At 40.8% G+C, this 20270-nt stretch overlaps 1 protein-coding gene and 1 long non-coding RNA gene across 2 annotated transcripts in view; one reads left to right on the top strand and one right to left on the bottom strand.

Annotated features, from left to right (window-relative positions):
- LOC133621716 (uncharacterized) overlaps window positions 1-11616 on the bottom strand; it is a 62156-nt gene extending 50540 nt beyond the window's left edge. Inside the window, exon 1 of the long non-coding RNA XR_009817689.1 lies at window positions 11522-11616. This is a non-coding gene — a long non-coding RNA (uncharacterized lncRNA). The remainder of the gene's footprint in view (window positions 1-11521) is intronic.
- Window positions 1-15130, top strand: part of gucy1b1 (guanylate cyclase 1 soluble subunit beta 1) — a 40237-nt gene extending 25107 nt beyond the window's left edge. Inside the window, exons 11-13 of the mRNA XM_061983996.1 lie at window positions 349-489; window positions 11149-11303; window positions 11783-15130. Of these exons, the coding sequence (XP_061839980.1) occupies window positions 349-489; window positions 11149-11303; window positions 11783-11912 (426 nt within the window). The 3' untranslated portion in view covers window positions 11913-15130. The remainder of the gene's footprint in view (window positions 1-348; window positions 490-11148; window positions 11304-11782) is intronic.
- The last annotated feature ends 5140 nt before the right edge of the window (window positions 15131-20270 follow it).

Raw genomic sequence — 20270 nt, 5'->3', positions numbered from 1 at the left:
CCTCACGCAGCAGATTTACACCCCAGGCTTTCAGACAAGAATGCACTTGAAGAAGTCAAACAGACCTCCTCCACTTCCAGCTTGGCTTCCATTGGCTTCATGCACTGACTGGGTCACCAAAAGAAGTAATATTTACTCTACAAGCTGAATGGCTTGGTGGTCCCACTATCTGAGGCCCCCGAATGTCTCAAAGCTGATGTAAGTGTTTGAGTGTTTATCTGCGAGTGTTTTGGGTTTATTTCTTGCTGCTGTGTGTATTTTGAGAAATCGGGAGGATTGCATGATGCACTTTGAAAAAAACTAAGCAAATAGTGCCACTGACTTAATGTGGGGGAATGTTGTGCACAGGTAGAGACGGTGGGTGACAAATATATGACGGTGAGCGGTCTGCCGGAGCCGTGCACACATCACGCCAAGTCCATCTGCCACCTGGCCCTCGACATGATGGAGATCGCTGGACAAGTCAAAGTAGATGAGGAGCCCGTACAGGTGAGATTAGAAGACAACGTGGACATGACTTACATACGACACACTTTGACACAATGTAGATCTTTACAGGGAAAGGAACCATATTTGGTTTCCAGGTTTTGCATGTCAAAAATGGACCTCATACTTGAACAATGTTATTTCTCCCAGACAGTCATAATAATGATAACAATTACATTTTAATGAGCGGAAACTACATGAGATGCATACTAGATTATTAGAAATACTTAGATAATGACCTAAATGTTTTCCTATGAAATTAAAATCTAAAAGTAGGGCTGGGCGATATGGCTGAAAACGCTGAAAAAGTGTTTCATATCAGTCGAAATCCATAAGTAATGATAATTTTTTATTGAAAATAAGGACCAGGCAAAAAAAATATTAAATGTAAATATTTTTATTTCAAATCTTCCTCTGATTATAATTCCCTCAGATACCAAGGCAGAAAGGAAAGGAAATGTCAACACAAAACATTCAAATAGTGCAAAGTGTGAAAATGTAAACATAGAGAAACCTGAGAAGAACTATTTTCTGAAGGTTTAGTACCAGGAAGTTACAGCTGTGCTCTAAAGGGTGAGCACGGCTAAGGTGGTGTGGTATAACCAGTTTTGGTGGGGACAAGTGCCTTGCATAATTTACAGACGACCTTGGTCTGACTACGATCCTTTTGAAAAAATCCAAAAAACTGCCATGCTGTGAGTTTTCCTGTTTTATCAAAACATTATTTGCTCTCTGCAGCACTCATTTTTACTTTCTCTCCTCACTCCATGCAAAGAATCAACCATGAGCACAACAAGACGACGCAGCCAAACCTGATAGTTGATACTATTACCTGATTGGCTGTTAGCGTGTCACTCCCACTGATCAATGACCACTTCCTGCGTTGCTCGGTTAGTAAGCGCCATTGTTCATGCAACCAACCTTGCTTCACAACTTCCTGTTTCTTGCACCGAAGAAAAAAATATATATAATTGAAGATTTTATGTAACACATTTTTTATTTATATTGATTGTGTCTATCCCGATATATATTGATATTGTTTTATTGCTCAGCCCTATCTAAAGTACTGCAAATATTTTTCAGCATGTAAACTTACATTTTAAATTTCTTTTTAGATATTTCAGTAAGTACCTCAAAAATGATAAATTAGATCCAAAAGAAAAATGTGTTAAAAGTTCTGCTCAGTTTTGACTGACACTGTCACAGAGGTATTTATTTTCTATTAAAATGTTCATTGTTGTGGTTGTGCACACTGTTTACTGGCGTCATCTTGCAGTCTACACATATCTCTAATGTGTGGCTGCCATCTACTGGTCCCACTTATCATTACACCATGTACCGAATAAAATAGCTTTCGAGGTCGGTAAGAACAACCAAAATTATTCCGTACATTAGGTAATAAGACGCACTGTCGATTTCTGAGAAAATTAAAGGATTTTAAGTGCGCCTTATAGTCCGAAAAATACAGTACAAGTTTTTTAGCATTAGGTTAAAAAAATTTTTTACATCTACAGATATATAGGTTATATATAAAAGGTTTAATCGTGACTAATTACATTTTGTCTGTCGTTAACTCGTAATTAATTTCAATTAATCACAGATAGGTAGAAGTTTTTTTCTATCGTTAAGAAGTGTACCTTTGACAGATCATCTGCTTGTTTTAATACTATCAACTTAGGACAGCACAATTTGCTTCATGCAAATATTTATTTAACGTTAGGACTTTCAAATCAACTCAACACAAATAACACAAACACTCTTTTACCGTCACACACACTATCACTCACACATACAAATATACCGTATTTTTCGGACTATAAGTCGCGGTTTTTTTCATAGTTTGGCCTGGGGTGCGACTTATACTCAGGAGCGACTTATGTGTGAAATTATTAACACATTACCGTAAAATATCAAATAATATTATTTAGCTCATTCACGTAAGAGACTAGACGTACAAGATTTCATCGGATTTAGCGATTAGGAGTGACAGATTGTTTGGTAAACGTATAGCATGTTCTATAGGTTATAGTTATTAGAATGACTCTTACCATAATATGTTACGTTAACATACCAGGCACGTTCTCAGTTGGTTATTTATGCCTCATATAACGTACACTTATTCAGCCTGTTGTTCACTATTCTTTATTTATTTTAAATTGCCTTTCAAATGTCTATTCTTGGTGTTGGGTTTCATCAAATAAATTTCCCCCAAAAATGTGACTTATACTCCAGTGCGACTTATATATGTTTTTTTCCTTCTTTATTATGCATTTTCGGCCGGTGCAACTTATACTCCCGTGCGACTTATACTCCGAAAAATACGGTACTCTTTCGGACATGCATACCACTTTTGACACAGGCTCACTTTAAAAACAAACCTACTATATATGGGGAAAAAAGGTTATCTGCATTGGCGAACAGGCATTTTGGACATGACTTGCGACTTCATTTCAGAAGAGCCGACGGGTCTTGCCTTGCCATTCAGTGTGCCCTTTTCTTTGTCCATTTTTACTCTGTGTTTGTTACCGCTTGTGGCGCCTGTGCGTTTTGCCCACTCTGCCATTAGGGCGACGGTTACACATGATTAGGGTTGGTCATCAAGCATCGATAGGAACCGGGTCTTACATTCCCATCCTCCTTGAATCATCCACATTTTGTAACATTGATTCCTGTCTATCTGTGTTGGCCCTGCAATGAGGTGGCGACTTGTTCAGGGTGTACCCCCCCTTCCGCTCGAATATAGCTGAGATAGGCTCCAGCACCCTCCGCGACCTCGAAAGGGCCAAGCGGTAGAAAATGGATGGATGGATGGATTCCTCTTTTCGATGCTCAGTCTTCCAACTGGAATTGGCTGCCACAGATTTAGCTCGCAGCTCACTGTCTATCTCCATACGTGCTGAGTCGATCCTCAGAGTCAATAATCTTCAATTGCGACAAATAAACTGCAGTTCTTAAGTTTTATCATGACTGGAGGACGAGGCTAAATATGTTACACACGAAGGAAGAGCAGGCAAAAGCAGGCAGGCTAATTGCTAAGGTAGCCGGTAAAACTAGCTTGAAACAACAGAAGAAGTAAGTGCTAAGTAAAATTCAAGAAGTGTAGAGCGTTGCACCAGAAAGTAAGCAGATATTAATAGGAAATTAACAAGTAGATGAATAACAGTTAGAGAGAGGACAATACAAAAACTGCTCTGTTGCTGGCAGAAAATCGTCTTTATACTTGCGAATCGTTTTTTTTTTACTTGTAGAAAAATTGTTTTATAATTGCGAAATATTTTTTTTAATTGAAGAAAAACTGTTTTTACACTTAGGAATTGATTTTTTACTTATACTTAATAGTTTTTTATAATTGCGGGTCGTTTTTCCACCTGCCGAAAATGTTATTTTTACTTGCGAACAGTTTTTTTAATTGAAGAAAAATGTTTTTTATACTTTTTAATTTTGTTACTTTCAGAAGAGATAGGCTCCAGCACCCCCCATGACCCAGAGAGGGACAAGCAGTAGAAACATGGATGGATGGATGGATGTTTTTTTTTACTTGCAGAAATTTTTTTTTTTATTTGCAAATCATTTTTTTAATTTAAAAAATATATATTTTTACTTGCATGAGTAAAAACATTTTTGTGTGTTTTGGCAGTTATTTCGCTCCATAGATACATTCGACTTATTTTGTATTTAACCGTCGTCTGCTCAAGTTTTCACATTAAGAAGGCACATGAACTGAACCAAAAAGCTGTACCAATTCCTGTGCAGCCAAATGCAGAATACTACTACAGTCATTAATATGACATGTTTGCAGCTTGAAACGATAAGCAGTGAAAACTCAGAGACAAAACAGCAGACCCTTGTTTAAATGAGCATTGGCGATTGTTATTGTATCAACGACTGTGAAGACGTAATGTTGGAAAAACATCTACCTCAACAAAAGGCTTATTTTGGGCCGGGGGCACAGACTGAAGAGGACTCGAGTTTCGTAGCAGAAACAGACTCAAATCATCTCACGATACCACCGCTAAAAATAGACTCTCATTCATCTCAGACACTCAGGAGCGCCTTCACGCTCTGAAGACCACCAGCATGCCCACCGGTTCACATGGAAATAGTCTGCAGATAGCTTTACGACTCTCTCTTAGGATAGCTACAACACATAATGTAATATAACAGTATCTAGTGCCAGATTTAAACCCAGAATTTTTTTCTGCGTGGGCCAAGATTGCCATGACTTAACTCAATTATTATATTAAAATTAATTATTAACTCTCTGATCTCAACCTGTGTAGCTCTCGTGCTGTTAAATTTCCCTGTAGCTGAGCTCTGACAATATACAATAGCTACTCAGTGGCCTAGTGGTTAGAGTGTCCGCCCTGAGATCGGTAGGTTGTGAGTTCAAACCCCGGCCGAGTCATACCAAAGACTATAAAAATGGGACCCATTACGTCCCTGCTTGGCACTCAGCATCAAGGGTTGGAATTGGGGGTTAAATCACCAAAAATGATTCCCGGGCGCAGCACCGCTGCTGCCCACTGCTCCCCTCACCTCCCAGGGGGTGATCAAGGGGATGGGTCAAATGCAGAGGACAAATTTCACCACACCTAGTGTGTGTGTGACAATCATTGGGACTTTAACTTTAACTTTAACTTAGTAAAAGGTCTTCATTAGACCTTGTTACAATGCATAGAATGTAAGTGTAAACACCTGAGGTGGGAATCTTTGGGCACCTCACGATTCCATTCCATTCCAATTTTTGGGGTGACAATTCGATTCAGAATCAATTCTCCAATAAACACGATTCTCAGGATATATTATTTGGTATATAAGTTATAATAAAACCTTTTCAAAGCAGGTTACAGGTTACAAAATCTCCTCTTGGCTGCGTACAACTCATACGCGCAGTGTAACATCCATCCATCTTCTTCCGCTTATCCGAGGTCAAGTTGTGGGGGTAGCAGCCTAAGCAGAGAAGCCCACACTTCCCTCTTCCTCTTCCCAGCCACTCCGTCCTGCTCTTCCCAGGTGAACCCGAGGCGGTCCCAGGACAGCTGAGAGACATAGCCCCTGTTGCCCCATACAGGTCGTATGTGCCCTAAACACCTCCCCAGGGAGGGTGGAATCCTGACCAGATGCCTGAACCACCTCATCTGGCTCCTCTTGATGTAGAGGTGGAGCGGCTTTACTTTGAGCTTCTCCCGAATGACAGAGCTTCTCACCCTATCTCTAAGCGGGAGTCCCGCCACTCAACGAGGGACACTTATTTTGGCCGCCTGTACCCGTGATCTTGTCCTTTCGGTCATAACCCAAAGCTCATGACCATAGGTGAGGATAGGGACGTAGATCGACCGGTAAATTGAGAGCTTTGCCTTCCGGCTCAGCTCCTTTTTCGCCACGGCGGCCTGATACAGGGTCCGCATCAATGCAGATGCCGCACCGATCCGCCTGTCGACTATTCCTTCACTCGTGAACAAGACTCCGAAGTACTTGAACTCCTCCACTCTGGGCAAGAGCTCCTCCCCAACCCGGAGATTGAACACCACCCTTTTCCGGGCGAGATCCATGGACTCGGATTTGGAGGTGCTGATTCTCATCCCAGTCGCTTCACACTCAGCTGCAAACCGATCCAGTGAGAGCTGAAGATCCTGGTCAGATGAAGCCAGCAGGACCACATCATCTGCAAAAAGCAGAGACCTAATCCTGCAGCCACCAAACCGGATCACCTCAACGACCTGACTGTGCCTACAAATTCTGTCCATAAAATTTATGAACAGAACCAGTGACAAAGAGCAGCCCTGGCAGAATACAACCCTCATTGGAAATGGGTCCGACTCACTGCTGGCAATGCTGACCAAGCGCTGACATCGGTCATACAGGGAGCGGGCCGCTACAATCAAGCGTTCCGATACCCCATAATCGCTGAGCAATCGCCACAGGACTTTTCCAGGGACACATTTGAATACCTTCTCCAAGTCCACAACGCACATGTAGACTGGTCGGTCAAACTCCCATGCACCCTCAAGGATCCTGCCGAGAGTATAGAGCTGGTCCACAGTTCCACGACCAGGACAAAACCACACTGCTCCTCCTGAATTCGAGGTTTGACTATCCAACGTAGCCTCCTCTCCAATACACCTGAATAGACCTAAAAGAAAAGGCCTAAAAAAATTTGTTTCAAATTTGTATTTTAAACTTTTTATATATAAAAAGCACAGAATGCTAATCATTCGAATAAAAGAAACTAGAACAACCCCAACTCTAACCTAATTCTAGCGTTACAATACTTAAGATAGACATTTTCGCCGCTGCTGCTCTCAAGCTCTGGAACGACCTACCTCTGAATGTTAGACAAGCCTCCTCTCTTCCTGTTTTTAAATCTCTCTTAAAAACATACTTTTATTCCATGGCTTTTAACACTGAGTGATATACATCCTACAATGACACCCCATAATACACCTGCTGTGAACCTGTTTTTATGTTCTATTTATTTATTTTTTATCGTGTTCTGTTTGTGTTGTGTTGCGTTTGCTTGGTTCTCGTATTATCTTTTAACCTGCCCATTGTACAGCACTTTGGCTACCCCTGTGGTAAATTTTAAATGTGCTTTATAAATAAATAAAGTTGATTTGATTTACTAAGCAATTGAAAAGACAAATACAATACTAGTTAAATACAATATTTAAAAAAAGAAAATCAGCAGTATCAATAATGATAATAATTGATTTTTTGAGCACCCCTAGTAAACACACCTCTAACTTCTCAAACACAACAAAGTTTGACACAATATACACAAACTATTAACTAAATATGTCATGTAACACACAATTAAGAGGGAACAGGAAGGTATTGTTTACAGAGCTATACAGTCACCTTGTGGACTTTTTATCTGGCGTTTTATATGTAATTAGGGATGCTAACTTTCACATTTAAAATCGATAAAGGGAAAGGTTTGGGGATGGCACGGCTTGGGTTATGGAGCTGCTGTGCCAGCAACTTGAGGGTTCCAGCTTCGATCCCAGCTTAGTCACGTCCATTGTGTCCTTGGGCAAGACACTTCACTCTTGCTCCCTGTGCAAACTTTTTTGCAATGTGTCTCTGTAATTAAATTCTAAGTTACTGATTATTTGCAAAAAAAAAATTAAGTTAGTGCATCTGCCTCACAATACAAAGGTCCTGAGTAGTCTTGGGTTCAATCCCGGGCTCGGGATCTTTCTGTGTGGAGTTTGCATGTTCTCCCCGTGACTGCGTGGGTTCCCTCCGGGTACTCCGGCTTCCTCCCACCTCCAAAAACATGCACCTGGGGGCAACACTAAATTGGCCCTAGTGTGTGGATGTGAGTGTGAATGTTGTCTGTCTGTCTGTGTTGGCCCTGCGATGAGGTGGCGACTTGTCCAGGGTGTACCCCGCCTTCCGCCCGATTGTAGCTGAGATAGGCTCCAGCGTCCCCCGCGACCCCAAAGGGAATAAGCGGTAGAAAATGGATGGATGGATGGAAGTTTCTCAGTTTGAACATTAAATATCTTGTCTTTGCAGTCTATTCAATTGAATATGTGAAATATGTTTTTATTTACGATTTACACAACATGCCATCTTCACTGGTTTGGGGTTTTGTATATTGTGAGAATCAGTTTGAATGAAGAATTAATTCTGAATCGAATCGTCACCCTAAGAGTCGTAATTGGGAGTTGATTCTCATCACTACAAAGTGCGTACAATAAGTTTAATTTCTGTTTTAATGGTTATCATTAGGGCTGCAACTAACGATTAATTTGATAACCGATTAATCTGTCGATTATTACTTCGATTAATAATCGGATAAAAGAGACAAACTACATTTCTATCCTTTCCAGTATTTTATTGGGAAAAAAACAGCATACTGGCGCCATGTTCTTTCAACTTGCCAAATAAAACAAGGAAAATGTTACAAAAATGCACATTTTTGACACCCCTGCTATAGATAATAACAAATTAAATGGATAAAAAGCAGAGCCTGACGACGCATGCGCGTTTAACACAACTCTCTCGCTCTCTCTGTCTCTGCCCCTCCCTCATGAATGCTGCTGCGCGCACAACTTGTTGTGTTTTAACCTTCTTAACCCTGAACGTACATTTAATATACACGCAACCCTAACTCAAAATGCCGGACATTTGAGGCATTTAAGAAAGACCGCCCGACAGCCCCGCAAAAGAGGACATGTCCGGTGAAAAGAGGACGTATGGTCAGGACCTAGCCCGGTCGCTGCTAGCATGCTATCACCGGACATGTCCTCTTTTGCTAGCATGCTAGCAGCTAACGGGCTACGATAGACTGACCATACGTCCTCTTTTCACCGGACATGTCCTCTTTTGCGGGGCTGTCAGGGCGGAGTTTTTCAAATGTCCGGCATTTTGAGTATTGTTTACACAATGTGCAGTACGCTACTTAATATGTCCGTGTGGAAACTCGTTCGGCACACCTCCGCACCGAAACGAAACCCCCGTACCGAAACGGTTCGATACAAATACACGTACCGTTACACCCCTATTATTTTGATTATTGTTTCTCAGCTGTTTGTAAACGTCGCAGTTTATAAAAATAAAAAAAACCGTAGCCTGTGCGCATGCGCAAAGCATGGATCCAACGAATCGATGACTAAATTAATCGCCAACTATTTTTATAATCGATTTTAATAGATTCGTTGTTGCAGCCCTAGTTATCATCACACTTTGTATCAACTTTCTTAAATTAAAATGGTGTAAAATTAATAGTGAATTTAAATAAAACTCGACTCACCTGTATTTTTAATATTCACACAAGTATAAAAACAAGTAAACCACAGCATATCAAATCTTGCTGATTGGACATCAGGGTGTGTCTAGGAGGCGAGCCTCTTCACTTTAAAGGGGAACATTATCACAATTTCAGAAGGGTTAAAACCATTAAAAATCAGTTCCCAGTGGCTTATTTTATTTTTCGAAGTTTTTTTCTAAATTTTACCCATCACGCAATATCCCTAAAAAAAGCTTCAAAGTGCCTGATTTTAACCATCCAGCGTCCATTTTCCTGTGACGTCACATAGTGATGCCAATACAAACAAACATGGCGCATAGAACAGCAAGATATAGCGACATTAGCTCGGATTCAGACTCGGATATCAGCGGCTTAAGCGATTCAACATACAGTATTACGCATGTATTGAAACGGATGGTTGTAGTGTGGAGGCAGGTAGCGAAAACGAAATTGAAGAAGAAACTGAAGCTATTGAGCCATATCGGTTTGAACCGTATGCAAGCGAAAACGACGAAAACGACACGACAGCCAGCGACACGGGAGAAAGCAAGGACGAATTTGGCGCTCGCCTTCTAACCAACGATTGGTATGTGTTTGTTTGGCATTAATCAATCAATCAATCAATCAATGTTTATTTATATAGCCCTAAATCACAAGTGTCTCAAAGGGCTGCACAAGCCACAACGACATCCACGGTACAGAGCCCACATAAGGGCAAGGAAAAACTCACCCCAGTGGGACGTCGATGTGAATGACTATGAGAAACCTTGGAGAGGACCGCATATGTGGGTAACCCCCCCCCCCTCTAGGGAGACCGAATGCAATGGATGTCGAGTGGGTCTAACATAATATTGTGAGAGTACAGTCCATAGTGGATCCAGCATAACAGTAAGAGTCCAGTCCACAGTGGGGTCAGCAGGAAACCATCCCGAGCGGAGACGGGTCAGCAGCGCAGAGATGTTCCCAACCGATACACAGGCGAGCGGTCCACCCCGGGTCCCGACCCGGAAACTAACAACTATGAACTAGGTTTACAGCATATGAAATACATTTGGCAACAACATGCACTTTGAGAGTGCAGACAGCCCAATTTTCATCAATTAATATATTCTGTAGACATACCCTCATCCGCACTCTTTTCTTGGTGGTCTGGCGGCAGATTTCTCTGACTTTATCGTTGGAAATGCATCTGCTTTGAGTGTCGCAGGATATCCACACATTCTTGCCATCTCTGTCGTAGAATAGCTTTCGTCGGTAAAGTGTGCGGAACAAACGTCCAATTTCTTGCCACTTTTGCATCTTTGGGCCACTGGTGCAACTTGAATCCGTCCCTGTTCGTGTTGTTACACCCTCCGACAACACACCGACGAGGCATGACGTCTCCAAGGTACGGAAAACAGTCGAAAAAACGGAAAATAACAGAGCTGATTTGACTCGGTGTTTGAGAAAATGGCGGATTGCTTCCCAATGTGACGCCACGTTGTGACGTCATCGCTCCGAGAGCGAATAATAGAAAGGCGTTTAATTCGCCAAAATTCACCCATTTAGAGTTCGGAAATCGGTTAAAAAAATATATGGTCTTTTTTCTGCAACATCAAGGTATATATTGACGCTTACATAGGTCTGGTGATAATGTTCCCCTTTAAGGTCTACACTATTGTTGTATAATTGTCACTTTATCCATATTGCACTGAGCAGCCAGGACAGAGATGTAGTAACTTCCCCTTTTGGCTCTGTGATCACCTTTCATAATTGCCGCAAAACAAAAGTTAAAGAAGAATCAAAACACACTGTTCATCAATGGGATGAAGCCTCTCGGCTTTGAGGCATTTTTTTTTCATGTACTTTCCATATTTTCACCAGTTTTGTACATAATTTGGGGAAACTCTTTTTTTTTTTTTCAGATTACGATCGGGATCCATACGGGTGAGGTGGTGACAGGGGTGATTGGCCAGAGGATGCCACGCTATTGCCTGTTTGGAAACACGGTCAACCTCACCAGTCGCACCGAAACCACAGGCGACAAGGGCAAGATCAACGTTTCAGAATACACTTACAGGTATGAACAACACGTCTGGGCACTTATATATACGTATATATATATATATATATATACATATATATATATATATAATGATGTTGGTAGTTAGCATTACAATGTTTAGAAAATAGACATTAGAAGAGCTGCAGTGCTTTATATTTATGGTATGGTAGCGAATTGTTTCAAACAAACAACAAAATAACATTTTACAAACATAATTAAAACAATGTACATACCTTATCCTTGTTCCGGTTTGGAGCTTAAAAACTTACCAGTAACAAAACAAATCAGCATTTTCCCACCACACCTGTTTGCACTTGGTTTCCCAAAGCATTGTGGGAAAACAAGTTGCCTTCAAAATAAAAGCAGCCGTCTCTTTCCAGTGAAAACATGACATTTTGAATGCTTGTTACTGTAATAAGAGAGCATGTTCAGCTATTTGAAGTCACTTTTACCACCAAAGGAGACGCTAAGTGTGATTTTATTTTGCGGTGTAGGTGTCTGCAGTCCGCTGAGAACGCAGACCCGCAGTTCCACTTGGCGTATCGCGGCCCCGTCACCATGAAGGGAAAGAAGGAGCCCATGAAGGTGTGGTTCTTGTCCAGGAGGTCCACTGACACGCCATAAGTCCCCTCACCACACGAATAAAATGAAACACCATGGTTTTGATATGATGCAAAAACATTTTCATGAAACGGTGCCATTGTGCTCTGCCACACCATAATATATACATGTATATACATATATATTTTTTTTAGCATACAGTGTGTCATGACCAGTGTAGGGTAGTATTTGTTAATGATAACTGTTGTATTTGTAACGCACTTTTCATAGATAAAATGCACATAATCCCATATAAAAAAGATTTAACAATTACAATTGCATAGATAAGAATATATAATTTTTTGCAGGTTTGTGTGAAATGGTACAAATTTAACGTTAATATTTCGTAATATTGCTTAATTTAGTTAACAAGTGAATTGTACACTTACCTGAAAGGACATTATGTTTAAGAATGAGTACGGTACTATTTCTTTTGACGTGTGTACTCTACTGTGTACTAATGTGTACTCACCTGCCAAAATATTAGCAAGCCAAATTAGAATGAGCCAGTATATAAAGTAAAATACTTTTACTCACAGTGAATTATTTCAAGAATTAATTCCTACATTTCTTCACAATTTTGATGATTGTATCGGGGTTTCATGCTGCCCATTCCGATACCGATCATCCATGAGTGAGAAGGGTCGATACCAACACGGATCACATGTATTAACTGTAAATGTTTCAATGTTCTTATAGTGAGTGCTATTGACAGTATAACAATATCAACACAATATTTAAACTGCTTCTTTATTCTCTTTTACTACATACAATTGTTTGAGCAAAATTAGGTCATTAGTACACAATAACTAAAGTAAGTACGAGTACTATCTACTACTCATTTAAAATCCTTTGATTTTTGCTCACAAAGTCCCCTCTGTGAGTTTGTAAACATCAACAAAAATAGAAAAAAATGATTCTGAGATAATACAAATTTTGACCTAATGACTATAGTATTGATCAGTAGGCCTGAGCCGATAACAAATTTTGCTTGACGATATAGTGACGATAAACGATATTATTGCCATTATTTTTTTGAGACCAAATTAACCACTGATGTAATGACAATAAATAATAAATAGAAGTATACCATTTCAAATGCAATTTACATGTATTTCCTGTATATTTTAACATTGTTATTGAAATGTAAACTTTTAAATACCAAGGTAAAACAAACAATAAAAAATAAAATATACTCTGTAAGCAAAATTTTGCACTTGAAGAAAAATCACAACCAAAATCAATAAAATGGGTTTTGTCTCTGTTAAGAAGGGGCTGGGGGACCCTCAAATATACATAACCAAAACAAAAAATAAAATGGTTAAAGTAATGTTGACCAAAATTACCATTATTATCTTGGTATTGTTATATGTGCTCAAAAAGTATTCATACACACTTAAATTGTATTAAGTTGTATTTTTTTAATTACCAAAATAAATAGACACAAAATATTTTATTGGCACAGGAAACATCAAATATCACTATGGCTTCATAAGAGCCCTATTATTTTTATGTGTGTTTAAATATATTGATATTTTATTTTTAATTTGAAAGGGTGATCGATCAGTTGTTTCACTTCCGATCACGTGACTTTACATCCTTTTTATGGGAGTTCATATTTGATACTGTCGCATTTATCAACCACTTTGAGCAAAAACAGCACATAATTTATGTTTAATGAGAATATTGTACATCACTTGTTTAAAAAGTAATGTGTTTGTAAGATTGAGAAATGACGTCTACAATGAGGAAATACGCCAAATGTCTGTTGTTTACATGTTAGCACTCAAGCTAGCAGGCTAGCGCCAGTCAGTCCATCCGTATCAAAGTACAATAAATGAGGGTTATTTGATACGATAATACAAACCGTCGGGAGTTGTAAAGCGGTTATCGCCACTGCCATTTTATTTGTACCGCTCTCGCCGAACACGCACATTAAAAATACAAACTTGGATATGAACGGAAGAGCCGCGGCCCCGCCCCGCCTCACAAAGAGTCCAATACACTTAGTGAGGACAAGATAATTCACCTCCTTTTATTCCGCTTCAGCACAAACGCGAGCAGCTGCTGAAACCGACGAAAAGTGTGAATGCTCTTTGAAACAGACACATGGCGATTTATCCACACTGGAAAATGTATCGACTTAATTTTAATTAATCGTCAGTTAATTAATTGATTTATCGAATATCGGCTCAGGCCTATTGATACTACCCTTGGTATCGACAACACCAATTTAATGGATGGATCTGCCCTCCTGTATGCTGACACAACAGTTATTGTTACATTATCTTTTCTCCAACTCTACTTATTAATTTCATGATGATATCTGCTTACTTTCTGCCTCCATCTGCACTTTTCAAACTTTACTAAGCACTTATTTATTTCGGTTGTTTCTAACTAGTTTAGCAGTTAGCTATTAGCATGCCAACTGCTTTGATTGATTGATTGATTGATTGATTGAAACTTTTATTGAATTGATTAACGTGGACGCCGACTTAAACAAGTTGAAAAACTTATTCGGGTGTTACCATTTAGTGGTAAATTGTACGGAATATGTACTGTACTGTGCAATCTACTAATAAAAGTTTCAGTCAATCAAAACGTTAATGAATTCATGGTAACATGTTTAGCCAGCGATAATAATACTGAGGATACTAGGGAATGCAGTTTATTTGCTGTAATGGAGAGAATTATTATCAGCTTTGGGGAGCGGCTCCACACTGTGTATGGAGACACATGATTAGCAGTAAAAATGAATACAGTGTCAACCAAAGGGGATCGGCGTTTGTGATAGACAGTAAAAGTTTTTTTTTTTTTTCACAAATTCTGATAAAACCATCAAATTGGATATTTCATCAAATGTAAAGCTACTGGTTTACTCTATAAGCAGTAAACCCTGCAAACCTTTTGGGCTTTTGATTGGTCTTTAAATCAAACTGAACTCCAACAAATAATCCTGAAAATAATCTCATTGACAAAAGTAGACAACATAATTTGGCATGTGAGTGCATATTTCCTCCTCGTTGCATCTTTACTGTACAGTTGAATTCAACCACTTTTACATTTGACCTCTTCTTTAATAACCTCGTGTTGTAATTCTTGTTAGCCTCACCTGGTTCTTTAATGTGAGACCATTGAAAGTCTTGTATGGATTTTATTCATATTTCTCACCATGTGATTCTGTTAAAAGTCTGAAAGACACGTTTTGGATGAAAGATGAGAAAAATAAACTGTTGAAAGTTGTTTACAGTACATTATTTTTCTAGTGATGTGCAATACCACTGATTTTCTTTCCGATCCGATACCAAATCAAATTCAAGCTGGTATCCGCGATACAGACGCGATGCCGATAATTTGTGCAAATATACTCGACGTCCCTGCTAGAATTTTAAAAGTTACATATATTGAAATTATAACATATCTATTAAAAACATTTTTTTTAAACAGCAAAATGTAATGAGAAAAAACTAAAAGTTTTAAACTGTTAATAAATACATTTAAAAAATAAAAAATAAAAATAAAAATATATATACATACTTAGTCACCTATAACAACATTTAGATATTTATAATATCTGGTTAGCTTTTCTTTTTTTTAATTACATTTCTTTTTTTTTTAAATGGCCCCCCCATACTTGACTTTTCAGTATGGACCTTGGTGGAAAAATTTGCACACACCTGATCCAAAATATCAAAAAGTATCGATAGTTTTAATTTGAGGATTGATATTAGAGCATCAAGATCTGGTATCGGCGGTATTGATAATTCAGTTTTGAGCCACTCGTCACAATATTTATCAACAACTTTTGTGTTGATTATTTTGCTTTTATAAAAAAAAAAAGTTTTTTAAAAATATAAATAAAATATACCTAAAATATAAACAATGTTTAGTTAGTTAATTGAAAAATAAAATAGTACTAACTTATGAATTAATTTAAAAAATTGCAACAACCATAATAAACACTGTTAAATGTGTAACTGAACTGAACATTAATATTTTGGTACAGGCATAATTTTTGTCACTCAAGTATATGCAATTAAACATATTGTAGCGTCCCGGAAGAGTTGGTGTTGCAAGGGATTGTGGGTATTGGTTCTGTTGTGTTTATGTTGTGTTGCGGTGCGGATGTTCTCCAGAAATGTGTTTGTCGTTCTTGTTTGGTGTGGATTCACAGTGTGGTGCATATTTGTGAATGTTGATGTTGTTTTATAGGGCCACCCTCAGTGTGATAGGTGTGGCTGTTGACTAAGTATGCTTTGCGTTCACTTGTGTGTGTGTGTTTTTGAAATTGATGTGATCATTGATAGTATAGCACCGCTAAAGCTTAAAAGAGCCCCTTAAAGGCGCACCCCATGGTTTACAGAAGAAACTGGAGCCCATAAATTATCATGTAGAAAGCTGGAACGCAAATGTCGCGCTACTAAACTTGGGTTTTCCATCAAGCATGGAGTGATAGTTTAATAACTTATAAACACATGCTTACCCTAGCTAAAGCTAAATATTACTCAAATCTCATCCACCTCAACAAAAATGATCCGAAATTTTTGTTTAGTACAGTAGCATCGCTAACCCAACAAGGGACTCCTCCCAGTAGCTCCACCCACTCAGCAGATGATTTTATGAATTTCTTTAATAAGAAAATTGAACTCATTAGAAAGGAGATTAAAGACAATGCATCGCAGCTACAATTGGGTTCTATTAACACAGATACGACTGTATCTACGAAGGATACCGCCCTCCAAAATAGTTTCTCTCTCTTTGATGAAATAACACTAGAGGAATTGTTAAGATGTGTCAATGGGACAAAACAAACAACATGTCTACTTGACCCATTTCCTGGGAAACTTATTAAGGAGCTTTTTGTATTATTAGGTCCATCAGTGCTAAATATTATAAACTTATCACTTTCCTCTGGCACTGTTCCACTAGCATTCAAAAAAGCGGTTATTCATCCTTTGCTCAAAAGACCTAACCTCGATCCTGACCTCATGGTAAACTACCGGCCGGTGTCCCACCTTCCGTTTATCTCGAAAATCCTCGAAAAAATTGTCGCACAGCAGCTAAATGAACACTTAGTGTCTAACAATCTCTGTGAACCTTTTCAATCCGGTTTCAGGGCAAATCACTCTACGGAGACAGCCCTCGCAAAAATGACTAATGATCTACTGCTAACGATGGATTCTGATGCGTCATCTATGTTGCTGCTTCTTGATCTTAGCGCTGCTTTCGATACCGTCGATCATAACATTTTATTAGAGCGTATCAAAACACGTATTGGTATGTCAGACTTAGCCTTGTCGTGGTTTAACTCTTATCTTACTGACAGGATGCAGTGCGTCTCCCATAACAATGTGACCTCGGACTATGTTAAGGTAACGTGCGGAGTCCCCCAAGGTTCGGTTCTTGGCCCTGCACTCTTTAGTATTTACATGTTGCCGCTAGGCGACATCATACGCAAATACGGTGTTAGCTTTCATTGCTATGCTGATGACACCCAACTCTACATGCCCCTAAAGCTGACCAACACGCCGGATTGTAGTCAGCTGGAGGCGTGTCTTAATGAAATTAAACAATGGATGTCCGCTAACTTCTTGCAACTCAAGGCCAAGAAAACGGAAATGCTGATTATCGGTCCTGCTAAACACCGACATTTATTTGATAATACCACCTTAACATTTGACAACCAAACAATTACACAAAGCGACTCAGTAAAGAATCTGGGTATTATCTTCGACCCAACTCTCTCCTTTGAGTCACACATTAAGAGTGTTACTGAAACGGCCTTCTTTCATCTCCGTAATATCGCTAAAATTCGTTCCATTTTGTCCACTAGCGACGCTGAGATCATTATTCATGCGTTCGTTACGTCTCGTCTCGATTACTGTAACGTATTATTTTCGGGTCTCCCTATGTCTAGCATTAAAAGATTACAGTTGGTACAAAATGCGGCTGCTAGACTTTTGACAAGAACAAGAAAGTTTGATCATATTACGCCTATACTGGCTCACCTGCACTGGCTTCCTGTGCACTTAAGATGCGACTTTAAGGTTTTACTACTTACGTATAAAATACTACACGGTCTAGCTCCAGCCTATCTTGCCGATTGTATTGTACCATATGTCCCGGCAAGAAATCTGCATTCAAAGAACTCCGGCTTATTAGTGATTCCCAGAGCCCAAAAAAAGTCTGCGGGCTGTAGAGCGTTTTCTATTCGGGCTCCAGCACTATGGAATGCCCTCCCGGTAACAGTTAGAGATGCTACCTCAGTAGAAACATTTAAGTCCCATCTCAAAACTCATTTGTATACTCTAGCCTTTGAATAGCCCCCCTTTTTTTAGACCAGTTGATCTGCCGTTTCTTTTCTTTTCTCCTCTGCTCCCCCCTATCCCTTGTGGAAGGGGAGACACACAGATCCGGTGGCCATGGATGGGGTGCTGGCTGTCCGGGGTCGGGACCCGGGGTGGACCGCTCGCCTGTATAACGGTTGGGAACATATCTGCGCTGCTGACCCGTCTCCGCTCGGGATGGTTTCCTGCTGACCCCACTGTGGACTGGACTCTAACTGTTATGCTGGATCCACTATGGACTGGACTCTCACAATATTATGTTAGACCCACTCGACATCCATTGCATTCGGTCTCCCTAGAGGGGGGGGGTTACCCACATATGCGGTCCTCTCCAAGGTTTCTCATAGTCATTCACATTGACGTCCCACTGGGGTGAGTTTTTCCTTGCCCTTATGTGGGCTATACCGAGGATGTCGTTGTGGCTTGTGCAGCCCTTTGAGACACTTGTGATTTAGGGCTATATAAATAAACATTGATTGATTGATTGATTGATTGATCATTAAAAGTTCAAATGATCGCACATTGCGTCAGCAATTCTTGACATCTTCAAGCAAAGACGTTTGTCAAACCCATCCAACGCTACATTGGTGTCAGAAGTGGGATGGCTTTCTCAAAGAAGCTTGAAGATCTTATCAAGTGCTGGGAGAATGCACTTCCGGATGAAGACCACCTGCCTCGTCACCAGGAAGAGGAAAGGAACAAGCGCCGCCCTGGTGGATTGGAGGCTCAACTACCTTATCAACAAGTAAATGAGAGGAACTTGCGCCGCCCTAGTGGACGGGAGGCTCATCCATTTGGAGGAAGAATGGAAGCTCAAAATGATGGGATAAGATTGGAAGTTCAGCCAGATGGAAGAAGTGCGCCTCGTGTGGGAAGGAGTGCCTGGCGAAGAAGTGCCTCTCCTGCGGTGATGGTGGACACAAATTCCCTGCGAGATGACTACAGGCCAAGCATCGCCACACCAAAGCTTCCTCACTATAGTGGAGAAGGCTCTATTGAATCCTTCCTTCTCCAGGTCCAGCTAGCAGCACGTTTGAATGGCTGGTCTGATGTGGCAACCGCAGGGCATGTGGCGCTGTCCCTGGAAGGCCCAGCCCTACAGTGTTTGGTCGATTTACAAGAGGAGGAATTGGCTGATTGGGGGGCCATGCGTGAGGCTCTTCAACGACGTTACGGGCGACCAATCCATGCAGACGAAGCACGAGAGCAGCTGTACAAGCGGCGACGCCTTTTGGGAGAAAGTCTCGGAGCTTATGCTGCCGACCTTCGCCGTGTGGTGCGAAGGGGCCACCCAGCATTTCCAGAAGTATTACAGGAAGAGCTCACCGTGCAAGCCTTTGTCCGTGGTCTACAGCCTGAACGACTTCGGGAACATCTCAGACTGTTTGCTAAACACTTTCTCTCTGCCGCATTGACTGAAGCCGAACGTGTGGAGCACGTTCTGTGTCCAGATGGCCGCCGTGATGTTCCGCGAGTCCGCCAGGCTGGATGGGACGGGACAGAACGAGAGGGAGCCGACCAAGTGACTGCAACGCCACGGCCACGCTCCTCCCGGAGAAGGCAGACCGAAGTGAACTGTTACCGCTGCGGTGTCCCTGGCCACATTGCAAGACACTGTCCAGCCCCTGCCCCCATTGATGTTGCCGCTGAGGCGTCGTCAAACTAGAGAGGGGTGTCAGTGTCCGGGAACTGACACCCGGGATGGTTTCCACTGTACCCGAATGTGATGCACAGCGCCTGGGCCGCCTGGGCAGGGCCCGGGGGCTATACCTGGAATGTGAGCTTGATAGAACAGTCTGCAGAGCCCTGGTTGACACGGGGTCCACTATCTCCATCATCCGGCCGGGTGTCCTTCCCCACTTGCAACACAGCTTGCCATCAGGCTGGACTAACACCAACGCCCGAATTACAACCGTCACAGGGAGCAAGGCTGCCATGCTGGGCAAAGGGACAGTGTGCATTAAGGTGGCGGGTCAAGAGATACGACATCCATTCTGGCTGGCCAACATTCAAGACCCCTGTATTGTTGGGCTTG

Source organism: Nerophis lumbriciformis, linkage group LG25, assembly GCF_033978685.3.
Source record: "Nerophis lumbriciformis linkage group LG25, RoL_Nlum_v2.1, whole genome shotgun sequence".
NCBI classification, from domain to species: domain Eukaryota; kingdom Metazoa; phylum Chordata; class Actinopteri; order Syngnathiformes; family Syngnathidae; genus Nerophis; species Nerophis lumbriciformis.
Note: the sequence above shows the minus strand (reverse complement) of the source record. Positions and strands in the feature narration are given on the sequence as shown.